Source organism: Castanea sativa, chromosome 1 (assembly GCF_040712315.1).
Source record: "Castanea sativa cultivar Marrone di Chiusa Pesio chromosome 1, ASM4071231v1".
Classification (NCBI taxonomy): domain Eukaryota; kingdom Viridiplantae; phylum Streptophyta; class Magnoliopsida; order Fagales; family Fagaceae; genus Castanea; species Castanea sativa.
Genome location: NC_134013.1, coordinates 49,881,434 through 49,899,491, shown reverse-complemented (window position 1 = coordinate 49,899,491; position 18,058 = coordinate 49,881,434). Strand labels below are relative to the sequence as shown.

Below are 18,058 nucleotides of genomic sequence, written 5' to 3'. Positions count from 1 at the left end.
ACTTAAGATACCTTCCTTCACACATTCAGATTCAAAAAAAATAAACCTTTACATACCTTACAATTCTCACATGCCGCCATAACCAAAATGCAGATTTCTCTCAACTTCACTTCCAATCCAACCTTCACCCTCTCATAACCACCATTCCCCACTTTCTTCCATAAAAACATCAAGCAAGTCAAGCCCCACCTTAACAGTCTCAAAAACCCTCCTTCTCCTGCTCCTGAATTTGTGTAAAAGCCTAAAAAACACCTTCACAAAATATGGTCAAACATTAACTCCATTTCCTCCTAGTTTCCACCCACCAAATCAGAACCATCCAACTAATCCACCTCCTAATTATTATTTTCTATTTTTCCCACTCTGTCCAATAATTATTCAATTCATATACAAACCGACAATGTTGAAAAAACTAAGGAGAAGAGTAAAAACCTTAGTCACTAAGAGTTTCAAGAAACCAAACAAACCCTATAAACCCCCAACAACACCTCCAAGATCCCCATCTCCTTCACAACCTGAACCAAGCACCTGTACCATGGCACCACCACCTCAACCGGAATCTCTCAAGCCATTAACCAAACCATTCCTCTTCCCCAAAACCCAATCCACAGTCCTCCCTGACCCTTCTCTCTTCTTCTCCCCAACTCTCCTCTCCACTCCTCTCCCCACAAATTCTTTCTTCCAAAACTTCACTCTCAAAAATGGTGATCAACCTGAGTACATCCATCCCTACCTTATCAAATCCTCACTCTCCTCTCTTTCCCTCTCCTACCCATCTCGTTTCTTCAACTCAGCTTTCATCTACCAAGTTTTCAACGCTGACCTCACCATCTCTGCGTCAGAAAACACCAACCCAGGTTCTCAAAACACCCACTTTATCTCTTCCTTCAGTGATCTCAGTGTCACTTTGGACTTTCCTTCTTCCAATTTAAGGTTTTTCCTTGTCAGGGGAAGCCCATTTCTGACATGCTGTGTCTCTGGTGGCACTGCTATTTCCATATCAACCATCCATGCTATTCTCTCTTTTTCTTCAAACAATGCTAAAACCAAGTATACCATCAAGCTCAACAACAACCAGACATGGCTTATATACACCTCCTCCCCCATCAGTTTCACACACAGCCTCTCTGTGATCACGTCTACTGGGTTTTCGGGCATAATTCGGATTGCGGTATTGCCAGATTCGGATCCGAAATATGAGGCGATCCTTGATCAGTTCAGTCCTTGTTACCCGGTTTCCGGTGATGCAGTATTCACCAAGCCATTTTGCTTGGAATACAAATGGGAGAAGAAAGGTTGGGGGGATTTGCTTATGTTAGCTCACCCCCTTCATCTTCAGATACTATCTGGTGATGATTCTAATGTTACTGTTTTGGAGGAATTTAAGTATAAGAGTATCGATGGTGATCTTGTTGGTGTTGTTGGAGATTCTTGGGCATTGAAACCTGCCCCAGTGTCTGTAAATTGGCATTCAATAAGAGGTGTCAAAGAAGAATCATATGCTGAGATTATCTCTGCGCTTGTTGGGGATGTTGAGGCTTTGAATCCTGCATCGATGACAAACAATTCATCTTATTTTTATGGGAAGTTGATTGCTAGAGCAGCAAGGTTGGCATTGATTGCTGAGGAGGTGGGTTTTCTTGATGTGATTCCAAAGATAAGGAAGTTCCTGAAGGATACAATTGTGCCTTGGTTGGATGGGACTTTTAGTGGGAATGGTTTTCTGTATGATGCTAAATGGGGTGGAATTGTGACTAAGCAAGGTGCATTGGATTCTGGGGCTGATTTTGGGTTTGGTATTTATAATGATCACCATTATCATTTGGGGTACTTTCTTTATGCAATTGCAGTGCTTGCAAAGATTGACCCGGTGTGGGGGAGGAAGTATAAACCTCAAGCATATACGCTTATGGCTGATTTTATGAACTTGGGCAGGCGATCAAATTCTAGTTACACGCGTTTAAGGTGCTTTGACCTTTACAAATTGCACTCTTGGGCTGGAGGGCTAACTGAATTTGCTGATGGGCGGAATCAAGAGAGCACTAGCGAGGCTGTGAATGCTTATTACTCAGCAGCTTTGATGGGGTTGGCCTATGGAGACACACATCTTGTTGCCACTGGATCAATGCTTACAGCATTGGAAATTCACTCTGCTCAAACATGGTGGCATGTGAGAGAGGGAGACAATATGTATGAGGAGGATTTCACTAGAGAGAACAGGATGGTGGGTGTATTGTGGGCTAACAAGAGGGACAGTGGACTATGGTTTGCTCCACCTGATTGGAGAGAATGTAGGCTTGGAATTCAGGTGCTACCCATATTGCCAATCACTGAGATCTTGTTCTCTGATGTTGGATTTGTGAGGGAGCTTGTGAAGTGGACCTTACCTGCTTTAGGGAGAGAGGGAGTTGGAGAAGGGTGGAAGGGATTTGTATATACTTTGGAAGGGATTTATGACAATGAAGGTGCTTTGGGGAAGATCAAGAACTTGAATGGTTTTGATGATGGGAACTCACTTTCTAATCTCTTATGGTGGATTCACAGCAGAGCTGATGTGCAGGAAGAGGGGTGTGGGGAAGGAGGAAAATACTGCTGGTTTGGACACTACTGTCACTGACTTTGTTTGCCTTACAACTCTGGTTGAGTTTAATAAGATATGATATGATTGAACTTTTTTATACAAATATCAAACTGAAATGAATTATAAGCATATTCTTATTAGCATTTGCCTCCCTTTTATATTTCAACTGATGTTACCATCGAGCTTCATAACAATAGATCATTAAGGGTTAACAAATGGACTACCAAATCAACAATATCTTACTGAGAGTGATTTTTGTAGGGTATATTTTTTTTATTTTCATGATGTAGAAATTTGCATGAGTTAAATTTCTGATGAACCTTAGGTTTAATATTAAAGTCATTTCACTGCCTTAAATGATCTTAGAAGGGCTCTGCATAGTGTCAATGGCCATACATTCTTTAGCATAGCACAGCACTAACTTTTCAAGTCAATGATGGCAAAATGCAACACTAGTTTTCTTCCCTTTTATTGCCTCGTGGGAATCATGCTGAAAGGTGCAAAAGCCATGCATTATTGACAAAGCTTGGCAATTAGTGTTTGCTAAAGGTACTTCTGTTTTTCGTATATCTTTCTTTTTTTCTTCTGTTTTCCGCCTTTTTCTGTTTGTCTTGATTTGCAGAAGATTATTGGTATTCCACTGTCACTTTAACTTAATCGCGTATTTGACTGAGTACAAAGCTGATTTTGTTTTAGAAGCTCCTGTCCATCTCATTGAGCTACCAAGTGATAGAAACCTCGAGCTTGTCTGGTACATGCCACAAATACTACAAAACATTGGTTATCTAGGAAGTAGTCATGTACTTTAACAACTCCTCTGTCAGATTTTTTTGACGCCTACTTTCAATGTGTCTTTGTATGCGATTGTGTTAATAAAAAAAAAAAAAAAATGCCCGACTCTTCTAGATGAAAGAACTATTGAAAACAAAATTCTGGATAGACGTCAACAATTTTGTATTGGAATATATGAAGAGATGAAATGTAATGTAAGGAAGTGTGGAATGAAATTCACAGCTAGTTTTACCTGAGAAAGATCAATAATTACATGATACATGATAGACTTCTTCATGATCAAAGCTCTACCAGTTTGTTTGTGTATAGATATAGATGTATTCAGATATATACTGGAATAAAATCATGGTGGTTCATTTGTGTCTTTAATAATTAGCACACATGCGTGTTTAGTTCCAGTGATTGAATTTGAGGCACATCATTGTAAGTAATGGTTAGTATTAGGAGCATCCTTCTTTCTTAAGAATGGTTGAGAGAGCAGAAAGGGACTTGACAAGCAGCTCTAGCGTTAAAGAGGACTGTTGATGAAGGCTAAATACCTTTCTCTTTGTTTGCATGCATGTTTACTTCAAGGAAAGTGAATTGTAGATTCTGCACTTATTGGAGCGAAAGATAATTGTAACACAGAAAAAGCTTAGATACAGAGCCAAATTTTGTGAAATGTATTGAAGACTTGAACAATTCTGCATTATTTACAAATTCATATGCTTTTAGGTACAATTTTTTTCTGGTTTTTGATTTGCTATTAGTTTAAGACACCATCTTTTAGTTGTTAAAATGTTATCAAACATCATGAATTAATGATTATAATTCATATCTACTCAAAAAAAATAAAGTAAAAAGGTGAAACAAAGATCAATCACTATGTTGCATCTCTTTTGATACAAAAGGTAAAAGATTCTCAGCTTTCCGTGTTCAAATTTCAAAACGGTCATGAGCTGTTGTCAGATGGTACATTATAGGTCGTGGAATAGTCAGGAACACAGAGAGTGGGATACAGTCTTTGGCATTTCTAATCCTGATTAATTGACTCAGTCTAATTTTTAGGGGCTTTGATAATCTATTAAGAAAAATTTTAGAACTAAAACTAATTCCGAACTCATTTTCAGGACTATCTGATGTGACTAATTATGAGAGGAGGAAAAAAAAATTGGAGTCCGAAAGAGACAATGGCACATGGCCCATGGGCACCTTTGATAAATCAAGTGAAGGGTGAGAATTGTTTGGTGCGTTTACAAGCCCCACATACAAAGGTTGCACCTCATGTAACAGAATTCTTACATCATGGGGTCCATGGACAATGGAAGACACCCCTTGCATGCCCCTTGCATGCAATGGGTACAAAGTGCACTGCATAATTTCTGCAACAAAGGTTACTTTCTATTTCACTTGAAATGAAGAAGTTTCATTGGACAACTAAAATTTCATGGATCTATCTATCTCATTTTTTTCGAGCCAACCAAAAGAGGTTAAGTAGAGTTTCAAACTTTAATTTTGACCCCTATGCTAGAAGTTATATACTCTATAACATAAGCTTTTATCCATACAAAGAACAAAGAACATACGAGAGCTTTGGAATATTATTTTAGAGCGCTAGAATGAAACCCGTTCTTACCACAAGCATCTGTGTCACCTCATTTTATCCATTTTCAAATTGAAATGATCTTAATACATAATTTCCACAAGGTATTCAAGGCCCTGTCAATGTCAAGTAACAACCTATTTTGCACTGTCATGCATCATTGAAAATGAAATTATTTTCATTTGGAAGGGAACTTGTTGAGAAATATATTGTAATGACAATAGAAAAACAAATCAAATTGTTAATATGATGGCAATTCATTTTTATGGCAACGGTCCAGCTCCAATGGACACAGTAATGATGATCAAAACAAAAATAAAAATTCAATAAAACGTGATATCCACGTTATCTGGAACCCAAACCCGGACCTACTTAGAATCAGAGAGAGAATCATGTAATGAAACAATTGCATGTGAGTTGTGACATGAACCCCTCTTATTAGTTATTTCTCTCACGCGCAAACAAAATGCACTACTTGAGGACATACATTAGGAGTGCAAAATGAGGTTTCCTCATTTGTTTTGTTTGGTTGGTTGCAGCAGCAGCCAAACATGTCTTTGGGAGGACCGATTAAAAATACAGTGAATATATACACACACACTATGTTCTTATATAAATTAAGTACTTTATAACCTTACTATGTGTATTACAAAACAAAAATATTTATTAAAATTGATAACTTGTGTATTGACAAAAGTTAGATAGTATTATTATATTATTTTTAATATATTTTTGATCAATAATATTTAGTCACTACTTAAATCTATATATATAGCCAACGCTAAGAGAAAATTCAATTAGATTCCAAATTGAATTTCAATTGTAGGCTAACTTTGTATCATGTGTTCACTTAATATTTTAAATTTTTGTGTCAATTGAGTTTATAAGTGCAAAATACTAAGAGTTTAATATTAATTAACTATTAAAAAAACCAATCATATATATACTTAACAAAAATTATCACAATTCTATCTTATTAAAAATTGGAATAAAAATGATCTTAAGTTGTATTGAACTTAGGCAGGAATTTTAACATGCATCTAATTACATTTATTTTTTCTAATAATTAGATTAATTGTGTATATTTTTATGATTAAAAAATGTGTTTATTTTTAAATACATTCATGAGTATGCATGAGTTACAACCTAGTTATAACTTATAAGTTATAACCAAAAGTCTTGTAACTCAACTCAATTGGTTGATACTTTCTGGTATTTCTAGAAAAAACATAAAAAATTATTATAAGTCATAAAGTGTACATACTAAAACCTTTCTTTGTATTTCTATTATTATTTGAGATAATAATTGTTTGTTATATATATATAGTAAGGACACGTTTTGCTCCCACAGCCCAAAAGAAATGTCAATGGCCCAAAGAGCCCAAAATAATGAATTTATAGAGGGTGGGCTTGAAGCTAAACTCTCAATGAGTTAGGTTGACAAAAATCACAGTAGGCTAATTGTTATTAGAAAGCATAAACAAATAGTTTGGGTAAGGAAAATCCTCCTTGACAAAGTCCGAGGAAGGTTGTTCTTATATATTTCTCTTAAACTTAACCACAATTAAAATTCTTGAGTGTGTAGTGATTTTTCTGTAGATTATCCGATCCCCCTTGTAATGGGGTTTTTCTTTATATTCCCCTTCTTCACTCCATCTCATTCCTCCACGCGTAGATTAGATTGCTGGTTTTGATACTTGTCCTATCAGCATCTTCCTGAAATCTTTGTGAGTAGTTGTGTAAGGCTGAATGTTATTGTTCAGATATCACCTCCACATTAATGTAGCCAGGGAGTTAGCTACAGAGCATTCAATATGGTGGTAGTAGCTTCCTTCTCAGATATTTCTCAGCTCTCTTTTGTCTTATCCCCACCTGATATTTATCCTTGCTAGTATGATCGTCTGGTGCCTTGTTCTTGACAAAAGGTCGGACTTACGACCTCTGCTCTATTTAGCTGAGGAGGTACTTCTCCTCGGACAACATTTCCAGTTCCCCATGATCGAACTCCTTACACGTACCATTATCCTGTAGGTCTCCGTCACTATTACCTGTCATCGGATTACTTGATGTTCTTGGAGACGACCCACGACCTAATACCCATATTTGGGCCCTTATCCCTACATACATACATACATACATACATATTTGGGCCCCTTATCCCTAATATTTACAATATTTTCTTAATTTGGTCATAACGTTTCAAATATGTCAATTTAATTCCTAATATTTTTGTATTGTGTCAAAATAATCCTTGCATAAGAATAATTTTTTGTTTTTGCTATTAATCATACCAGCATTTTCTATATATCGTTTAATGGTATGGACTAGTTTGACATACGGGTTATCAATAAATATGATGTCCCTATCCCATAAAAAAATTTGTGATTTAATTACTGTTATATGTCACATTACTTTCCAATGTGACTATATAATAAATTAAATTAGAGAAGGTGACATAAGGTCACCAAAATCAAATATGATGTAGTTTGAGTCATAAGAATTTGTTAAAAAGGAAAAAAAAAAAGATTAGTGTCATATTATGTAAGGGTTTTTTTTTTTTTTTGAGGAGAGTATTATGTAAGATTATTCATTCTATCCCATGTTTTTTTTTTTGAGAAACTTCTATCCCATGTGATTATGTAAGAAATTTAAACAAAAAATAAATAATCTGGGATGAACTAGAGCTATCATAACCTACCCACAATAAAATAGTGTGAATACTGAATACTAGAAATATCTATCTCCATACATAATAGAGTCTACGTTACCGGTGGGTAAATAAAGCTTTTCTTTGTTAATGGCGTAATTTCGGGATTGTCAATTAAGATTGAGCTTTCAAGGCAATTTTCTCTTTTAAGGGTAATTTTTATTGTTTTGCTCCCAAGTTGTGCGTAAATTTGGTTCATATCATTAGAGCCTTCATATTGTATAATAAAGAATGGAGTACCAAAAAAAGAAAAAAAAAAGAAAAGAATGGATGACAGTTGTTAAGTGTGAAAAAAAAAATTAAAAATTAAGAAAAATTAATATTTTAATAAAATTTAGTGTGAAATATATAATAATATGATGTGGAGTGTTTATAAAAGTAAAAGTGCGTATATAATATAGTAAAATGTAGATTTTTATGTTAAAATAAATAAAAAATTCTACACAAATTAATATGAATACTCTTAAGATTTTAGGTTTCCATCGGTCAACACTTCGTTAAAACAAAATAAACAAGTTATTTTGATAAACATAACCACACTGATGTAACATATATAGAAATCTTATCCCACATTTATGATTCGAACTAGGCTAGATGATTTGATTGCTCTCTCATGGAACAGTCCCTTTGAAGGTCTTTGTCTATACGTTGTCCAACTTTGGGCTAAATGTTTCTCTTCAAGTCACAATCACAAAACCTTTGTGGAGGGTGGAGCAAGAAAATGAAGAGAGAGGAAAAAAAAAAAATACAATCTTTTATGTTTGTGACTGCAAGAAAAGAAAAGTCTCATTCCATCATTAGCTCAACAAACAACAAAGCTTTGTGTTGAAGATTTCTGGTGAAGGTTAAAATGAAAGCCTTTATTTATTTATTTATAAATTATATACCTAAAAGGCTAGCTAAAGAGAAGCTCCCATGATCAACCAAATTGGAAGAATTGTTAATTGTTGCTTAAACAAACTGCTCACGTTCAAACAACATGGTAGCTGAACACTGTGGCAATGAGAATGAGATCTGAGCCAAAAAAAAATTAAAAAAATACTATATAGAATATAGAATCAATTTTCACAAATCCTTTTTTTTTAATATTCTAAAACGCCGAATATGTGGATAGAGACTCTAATAACTCTCTATTTAACGCGGCCTCGGTGTTTAATTTAATTTCATTGACTTCTTTGCATTGATTTATTCTTTGTCACTGCCAGCCTTCACTTTGCTATTAAAATATTTAGTCTTCTCAAGGCATGTTTGTGATACTCTTTGCATTTCCTAATTGCACATGTACAACTCAAGTTCTTCAAAAAGATTTGCAATCCCTCTCTTTGCAGTGTAAAAGTAATCATGAATCATGAATCTTAGACTTACCAAATACAACAACAACAACAACAGCAAATAAAATTCTAAACTTTTTTGATTGTGAATCCTCAACAAATTAATTGGGAGGTGCGCGCGCGCGCGCACACACACACACACATATATATAAACTTATCAAATACCATATAGTAAATCTTTTAAAGTACTTGATGATTTAAACTTAATGGCAACAAGATATTTCAAAATAAATTTGGTAAAATTCAATTTATGGGTGACACAAAATTTTCATATTTTAGTTAAGGATCTTCAACACAATCTTAACGACAAAAAAAAAAAAAAAAAAAAAAAAAAAAAAAAAAAAAAATTTTTACATAATCTTCAATACAATCTCAACAACAACAAAAAAAACTTTATACATAACAATTTTTTTTAAAATAAATTAAATAGATTAATATCACCGTTTGGTTTTTTATTCGAATTTTATTAGGTTTATAAGTAAACTTCAAATGTAACGGTGATATTAATAAGTTAGCCCCTTCCTCAGTGTGAACGGAGACCATCTGATTTTTTTTTTTTAAAGGAACACCCACCAGAATAACTTAACCCACGTGTGTTTGAGATATACAAAATGACAAACCTGAAAATTTATTATAAATATTGTTCAAATATATAGAATACTTAAATAAAATATAAGACAACTTATCACATACTCAAATGCATACTTCTAATTAAAACCCGTCAAAATTGCTAATGTTTTCAATGAACATGTCCTAAGTTCAAATACTATAAATTTTACTATAAAAGTTTTACAAATTAATATACCACTAATCCAAAGTTAAGAGCAAATTCGAGTTATTACAAGGAATATCACTTGTATATATTGAACTCGTAATTGTACCTCGCAATTCAAAAGTCTCTCTAAGGCTAAAAAATAAGCGTGTTCTGAAGCCAACATAAATCAATACCACATTAGCTTATAAGTTTTTTTTATAGTAAAATTTATATTGCTTTTAGCATTTTCCAAAGGAAAAAAAAATCAACAACAACGACAAAAGAACCATCAAAGAACAATTTTTTTATTTAAAAAAAAAAAATCCTCTCTTGTTGACAAGCAATGTGTTTAATCAACTTCTTTGAGAGAGTTTCAATTTATGATGATACTCTTTATCATCCGATCAAAATACCAATGGGTGTTTGGTGTATGCAGAGATTGAACCCTATATTTCTTCTTTAAACATACTTTTACAAAAAAAAAAAATCTTGGAACATTCATTCTTGATGAAAAATTTCTTATTGTTCAGTTACTTATTTGAACTCCCAAGTCCCAACTTCATTTTTTTTCAAAATAAAAATAATTAAATATACATTCATCTATAAATTTTCTTTGATATATAAAAAAACATATAATTTTAATCTAAATTCTATTTTTTCTTTAGGTCAAGAGGTTTCTGTCCTTAAAATTTTATCATTAAAAATTTAAAATTTTTAAAAAGATATGAATTTTATCATTCTGTTTATTGTTCTTTTTTTGACCGACTGTTTATTGTTCTTTATTCTTTAATTAATACTCCTATTCTAGACCGCATTTATCTATCACATAAAGGTGACATACTCAATGTCAATGATTCATCCATCTATGGAAGAAACTAATACTTACCTTATAAATTTCAGAATTAAATAAAAAGTCCATTTTAGCAGCAAGAAACTGAAATATGGAAAATTTGAAAAAGTAGAAGAAGGAATAAAAGAAAAAGGTACAAACTGACAAAGAAGGAGAATAGAACAAGGCAGCACCATTAAAATATATATTCTCTTGTTTAGTCTATTCTTTAATGATTATATTTTTGTCTTTAATTTTTTTTAAAATAAAAAACAAAAATTCCTCCTATCAAAAAAAAAAAGATTCCACTCTGTGCCCTGTGCATGTGAAGGCCTGCTGAGGAAAGAGTAAGGGGGAAGACTAATAGGAAAGTCGCCCCCACGTTTCAGTTTGCACATTTTGCGGGCACTACTATTCCTACTACTACTATTACAACTTCAAACCTCAAAGTCTCAAACAAACCTCTTTAGCCGTTTTTCACGAAACCCAAAAAGGTTATTTTCCGGAAATCCCATTTGAAGATTACAACCTCTTAAAGACCAAAAATAAATAAATAAAAAAGCAGTTCAAAATCAATTAAACACCTTCAACTGGAGTGAGAGAGGCATGGGTAAGAATTCTTTTTGAGTTTTGTGCATCTGGGTCTCTCTCTCTCTCTCTCTCACCTTTGGTGATCTGGGTTGTGCTGCATTTGCCCGTTACACTTCTAGGCTGTACTTGTAGCTGTAGTTGATCTGGGTTTTACTGTCAGAAGGATTTTCTGAACTGGGTTTGACTTAGTTTTTTTGTTTATTGGGGGGTTTTATGAGCTTTTTAGTGTTTTGATAATCAGGGAGTTGTAAAGTTAGGAAATTTTGATAGATTGCTTTTGCCTGGTTCTTTTGAATTGGGTTTTTCTGGAGTCGTTTTTTTTTTTTTTTTTCAGGGAATTTGATTTTGTACACTTAGTTTTGCCATGTGGAAGATCTTTCTGATATTGAATTGTGGTATGAAATGATCTGGTGATGTATGTTTGTTAAGGAAAGATTGGGCCTTTGGATGTTGTCTACTGTTAGAATTTTGATAATGGAATTATAGTAGAGTAGTGTACATTGTTACTTAGGGAAGATTCGTAGGAAGATGTCTTCCACAACCCCTTCTCCAAAATCCTCACCTTCTGCAAATCCACCAACTTCCTCTGCTAACTCACCACCAACACCTACTTCCCCTTCTCCATCAAATTCTTCAGTAACTCAACCTAATCAAACTAACACCCCATCACCTTCAAGTCCTACAACCCCTTCCGCCCCAGTTCCTCAGTCTCCTCCACCACCAGTCACTTCTGCTCCTCCCCCATCCCCACCAGCTTCACCCCCACCAGCAGCATCAACACCACCTCCAACATCACCACCACCACCTTCACCACCAGCAACTTCACCGCCACCATCAACATCCCCACCACCATCACCACCACCTTCACCTCCTGTATCATCACCCCCACCATCTGCCCCTCCTCCAGCTGTGACCTCACCACCCCCTTCAAAATCGTCACCACCACCACCATCTAAAGGTTCGCCTCCGGCATCATCCCCACCTCCCCCTCCAGCTGTTTCACCTTCTCCTCCTCCTCCTCCTCCAGCCAATGTCCCAACAACGCCTTCCCCCAATTCCCCACCTCCACCAGCACCAAAGTCGCCAACACCTTCCCCTCCATCTCAGTCTGCTCCTTCACCCCCCAACACAACAGTGCCATCAACTCCTTCACCCCCCTCATCCTCTTCTCCTCCTCCAAGTCCTTCCACGACCACTCCAACTAATTCATCAACAGGTGGAAATCGTAGTACCTCAGTTGTGCCGCCTTCCAACCTGCCTACAAATTCGACATCTACAAATTCAGGTGGCTTAAAAACGGGAGGAACTGTGGCAATTGGTGTTATAGTTGGGGTTGCAGTGATTAGTCTTGTTCTGATAGTTGTCTGGTTCTCACAGAAACGGAAGAAACGGAGAATTGGAGGGAATTATGGCTACCCTCCTGCTCCTTCTCCATTTGCCTCTTCCCAGAATTCAGGTAATGCATGATGCTTTTATTTATTTATTTACAATGTACTAAATGAAATGCTCTTAACTTTTAGTAGCTTATTTTGCTGGTTAAATTTGATTAGATTGTTAATCTTAAAGCTATTTTATTTGTATATGTAAGGATTACACGAAAAGTGCCATGTACTTGTAGATTATCCCTTGATATAAAATAAATGTGGTAAATCTACCATGCCTGTGACTTAAACAGTTGCAATGGTACTAGTTCACTTTGGCTTCCATGTCTTTGTGACAATTTGGGTCATAAATATGGTGTTATGGAAGTATAAATGCTCTTCTTCTTCTTCTTCTTTTTATTTTTTTTTTAAGAATTTGATTTGAATTTATATTCTTATTGAATGACACAGTACATTTCAGATTCTAATTGGATTCATGCTTTTCAAATAGCTAGCAAGCTATAACTGAATGTGGGGAATGAGTTCAATGAATATATCTTAACAGACTTCCATGTGTTCTCCAGATTCATTATTTCTTAAGCCCTATTCTCCGTCTCCCCTGGTACGAGATGGCTCTGGTAGTGATTTTGTCTACTCACCATCAGAGCCCAATGGTGTAAACAATTCAAGGTCATGGTTCACTTATGAAGAATTAATCCAGGCTACAAATGGGTTTTCAAAACAGAATCTCTTGGGTGAAGGTGGATTTGGTTGTGTATACAAAGGTTTCCTGCCAGATGGAAGAGAAGTAGCTGTTAAGCAGCTAAAAATTGGTGGTGGACAAGGGGAGCGTGAGTTCAGAGCAGAAGTTGAGATAATTAGCAGAATACACCATCGTCATTTGGTTTCCCTGGTGGGATACTGTATATCTGAGCATCAAAGATTACTTGTCTACGAATTTGTCGCAAATGATACTCTTCATTATCATCTCCATGGTAAGAAATCTTTCTCAGATGAAATGGAAAGGAAATATCTTGAATTTGAGTGCCATATCATCCATAAGCAAACTTCTTCTTTTCATATGGCTTACAAGAATAATAGGTCCGAAGTAAGTTTGTCATGATATTTCTATTTGGTCAAAATCATCAATCACCATGGATCACTACTAAGAAGGTGTCCATGTTTTTGCAAGGCATGTTCCTTAATTTTTTAAGAACAAAAATGCCCAGTTAAGGTGCTTGAGAATCATGCTACAGGTTTGAAGGTCTACTGTACTGTGATATATCTCTAACTTCCCATATTATTAATAATATTTGCAGGTGAGGGCAGACCAGTTATGGATTGGGCAACTCGACTGAAGGTTGCTGTTGGTTCAGCTCGTGGACTAGCTTACCTACACGAAGACTGTAATTTTCTTCCTTTTGTTCAGGGTTTCTTCTATAATTCAGGGCATTTGTTTTGTCTACTCTAGACACCCAAACCAGTATCTTTACAGTTTTATGATATTTCAAGTCCCTAAAACAGTGAATATGTTCTTTTTGTCATCTTTTACCATCTAATATTTTGCCTGTTAAATGTAACCCAAGATACTCTCTAGATATGTGCTATCTGAAATGGGGTATGGTTTGATTTCTGATACAACCATGGTAATGGGGTTGATATATAATAATGCCAAGAGCCTTGTAGCCCAATTGTCACCTCCTAGTGTTTCCAATGGAGACGTCTAGGGTTCAAATTTCCATACCCTAACTATTGATTAAAAAAAAAAAGTTTAGATATATAGTAATATGATAGTAGAATGCATGTATAGTATCAAAAGATGATTGATCTATGATCTGGGCCACCAGTAGGTTTTTTTTAAAAATCAATCAAAGTGAAAAATAATTTATCAGTGTAGTGATTGACAGCCTTTTTTTTTTGTCACTAGAAATCTTCATTTCATTTCTTTTGCCATATTTTATTTTACTCTGAAATTTTAGCTAAATTATCCTCTTTATATTGATTATTTATGATTGTCTAGAACTGGTGGGAGAAGTTCTGTTGCCACTATTTTTGGAAATCTGCATTGCAAAGGAAACACAGTTGGGGTTGCATGATCTGTATCATGGTTCTTAGGGGTTCTGGGAATCCTACTTCACTCTGGATCAAGATTGAATGATTGATATAAGTTGGCAAACCTTTGAATTATCTGAATGAGACTTACTTTTTATCATTAATAATTGTGACCAGAATTGAGATGCTTACCATCTGCATTATAGAATATTGCCCTTATTGCATAGTTAAGTTAATGCCACTCATTTAAATAAATTGTACTGGACCTTTATTGTATTCTTGTGGACTTCCTGATCTCTGATTTTATTTATATCATTCTTTTGGGAGTTTCTCTCTTCACTCTTAACTTCTTTTTCTTAATGTATTTATCAGGCCATCCCCGCATCATTCACAGGGATATTAAATCATCAAACATCCTTCTTGATAGCAACTTTGAAGCTCGGGTATACCTGTTTCTGCAACCTTATTTTTCAAGAACAACAAAAATTTACATCCAGCTGGGTCTGGATGGTTTGCTCCAACTGCCTGTCATTATGGCGAGGCAGTACTGTCATATTTGGTCATATTGTGTTTGTTTGTCAAACCTAAGGGGTAGGAAAATCGGTTAGGTACCATACATCATGATGTGGATGTTGCTAGTTCAAATCTCCCTTTTCCCATCCACATGGGTTGGGCCAAAAATTTACTTATATATATATATATTGTTGGTTTGTTTTTGCTTCCATTTTCTTTTAGAGAGGTGTGGGAGGGGGGGGGGGGGGGGGAGGGATGGGGGGAGAGGAGGGATGCATTTTGCCATCTTTTGTTTAGTACAAACCTGTTTGTCTATACTACTACACACTTGGCACCTGTAGTTGATTTTTTCCCTCTTTCTTATTGCTAGTATTTTGTGTTCCTAAAGATGTGTGCTTTCTCACAAACAGGTTGCGGATTTTGGGCTTGCAAAGTTAGCATTGGATACAAATACTCATGTAACCACACGTGTGATGGGAACCTTTGGGTAGGTAATCCTTATGTGTTCTCCCACAATGTTTCCTACATGATTAATAAAACTTTCTTGTAGGTTTGTACTTGTCTTTCTGTGTTTTGGACTTTGTTTGGTTGGGGGATGGAAAAGATAGAAAATGGTGGGGGGTGATGAATGGAATTGAGAAGAAAAATGAGAGGATAGAAATATAGTTTGTATAAATTTACTCGCATGCCCCTATTGTATATAAATAAATGAAAATTAATAGTTCATAAGAAAATCAAATCTACTGTTGAGATTAAAAAAAAAAAAAACCCATATTGTTAAGTTTAAAAAGAAAAAAAAAAAGGGAGCTAAAAAAAAAAAACCAATACAGCTAGCGTGGAGGGATGTGAGAGGGCAGATGGATAATTCTTGTCAAACCCCCCTCTTCTTCCCCATTTTCTCCCCAAACTGGGGAGACTCCAAAATCACCCCATATGGTGGATCTGGGGAGAAAACTCATGGACCCCACCTAAATCTCTCCATCTTCCCCCCTCAATCAAACACACTATATCATTTTCTTCCCACTTTTCTCTTCCCCATTTTCGATCCCCCCCAGTTTTCATCCAAACCAACTGCACTCTTGGTGCAAGATATGGTTATATTTTTCATGGGTAAAGCTAGCACCATTAACAGTTTATTGGACAACAGAATATAAATGCCTTTTACCTTAACGCTATTTTATTCAAACCATATAGTTGACATTGAAATGTTTTCAGAACAAATATTTAGATTTGACATGCTTTTCATTTAATTTATGGTAGCTTGAAGTCTGATCTGCAACGATGTTACAGTGCCGGTGTAACTTTTCAACAAAAAAAAATATGTTACAGTGCTGGTGTATGCCATGTCACAATTTCCTATTTGTATCTTTCTGATGAATGGAATTCTGTAATTCTCCAGTTACATGGCTCCAGAATATGCAACAAGTGGGAAGTTGACGGAAAAGTCTGATGTTTATTCCTTTGGGGTTGTGCTTTTGGAGCTGATTACAGGCCGCAAGCCTGTAGATTCCTCTCAGCCACTGGGTGATGAAAGCCTGGTTGAATGGGTAAGTTCCACAAAAATGACATGTTGCTGCAAGTTTCACATCAACTTTTCCTAAAATTATCGCTAAACTTCAAATTTTGCTTCAAGATTATTTTTTGTCCTGGTTAAGAATATGTAAGAATTTATTGCTTTATCAAAATCCTGGAAACCTTGTCTCTTGTTCAACATTTTTATGGTAGTGGTACCATAATACACGAAGATTGTCATGAGTTCATTAGCTCAAGATGATCCTAGCTAGTGTTGGCCAAACCTTGGTGAGGGAAGTGAGTTATTGGCTTGGATGTGATTAATTACTTTACTTGATATCCCCTGCTTTTCACACCAAGAAATCCAAAACTATAGACTTGAACAGATGCAGACCAGAAAATATGCCAGCAGACTGAATGATCATATTTCATCTCTCTTAACTGTCCTACAATATCATAAATGAATTACCTCTCATACCCTCTGAGGATTTTTAGAGGGGGAGAAAGTGGGAGGGGAGAGTTAGAATAAGGAATCTTTGGCAAGTTATTAGACCTCTCATACCCTGAGGTTTTTTAGAGGGAGAGAAAGTGGGAATCATTGGCAAGCTATTAGACTGGACACTTAATCATAATTCAAACTTGTTCTTCAGGCTCGACCATTGCTTATGCAAGCACTTGAAGAGGAAAACTTTGAAGTGTTGGTAGATTCAAGTCTGGAAAATAATTACGTTGGAAGTGAAATGTTTCGGATGATCGAGGCCGCTGCAGCTTGTGTGCGTCACTCAGCTGCAAGAAGGCCAAAAATGAGTCTGGTAATTATGTTCAAATGACATACATTCTCAATATTTTGTTCTTAATTAGGATTTAATAACATTTATTCTTTTTCCCTGCCCCTATCTCAGGTGGTGAGAGCTTTAGAGTCTGTCGATGAAATGTCAGATCTCACCAATGGAATGAAACCTGGCCAAAGCGAAGTATTTGACCCAGCACAACAATCTGCACAAATTAAGATGTTTCGAAGGATGGCTTTTGGTAGTCAAGAATACAGTACAGAATTCTTCAATCAAACACAGAGTAGCTGGAGGAGTAGAGATAATGGCTACCGGAAAAGTCCATCATCAGCAAATTCATCTGCTGTATGGAGCAATTGAGATGCATCCACAACTTACCCTGGCAAACTTAGGTCGCACTATACTTTCAATTTATACTCAGAAGGAGCGACTTTTCTCCATCTTGGGATGAGATCTGACGCCCTCTATTACTTTGGAACCAGGTCCTGCTGCTCATTTCATGTAAATCTCATGCAGATTATCTTTTCTACTTTATTTTCTCGGCTAACATGATTTTGCCAGTAAGGGTGCCTGATTTTGTATTCTTTAATATATAGAAACATTGGTACAGCATTTCATTGTACTCTTTTCTTTGATTTAATACAAGTACTCCCTTTCCTCAA

At 35.6% G+C, this 18,058-nt stretch overlaps 2 protein-coding genes across 2 annotated transcripts; both read left to right on the top strand.

Moving 5' to 3' along the window:
- Nucleotides 1–318: 318 nt before the first annotated feature.
- On the top strand, nt 319–2,724 carry LOC142621927 (glucan endo-1,3-beta-D-glucosidase). Its single transcript, XM_075795307.1, has one exon. It carries the CDS (start codon nt 401–403, stop codon nt 2,615–2,617), a length of 2,217 nt encoding a protein of 738 aa, XP_075651422.1. The 5' UTR covers nt 319–400; the 3' UTR covers nt 2,618–2,724.
- An 8,331-nt stretch (nt 2,725–11,055) lies between these two features.
- Nucleotides 11,056–18,058, top strand: LOC142610489 (proline-rich receptor-like protein kinase PERK8). The gene is made up of 8 exons (XM_075782304.1): nt 11,056–12,623; nt 13,113–13,523; nt 13,848–13,934; nt 14,953–15,023; nt 15,504–15,580; nt 16,493–16,640; nt 17,256–17,417; nt 17,508–18,058. The coding sequence occupies exons 1-8, from the start codon at nt 11,696–11,698 to the stop codon at nt 17,754–17,756; spliced, it is 2,133 nt and encodes a 710-aa protein (XP_075638419.1). The 5' UTR covers nt 11,056–11,695; the 3' UTR covers nt 17,757–18,058.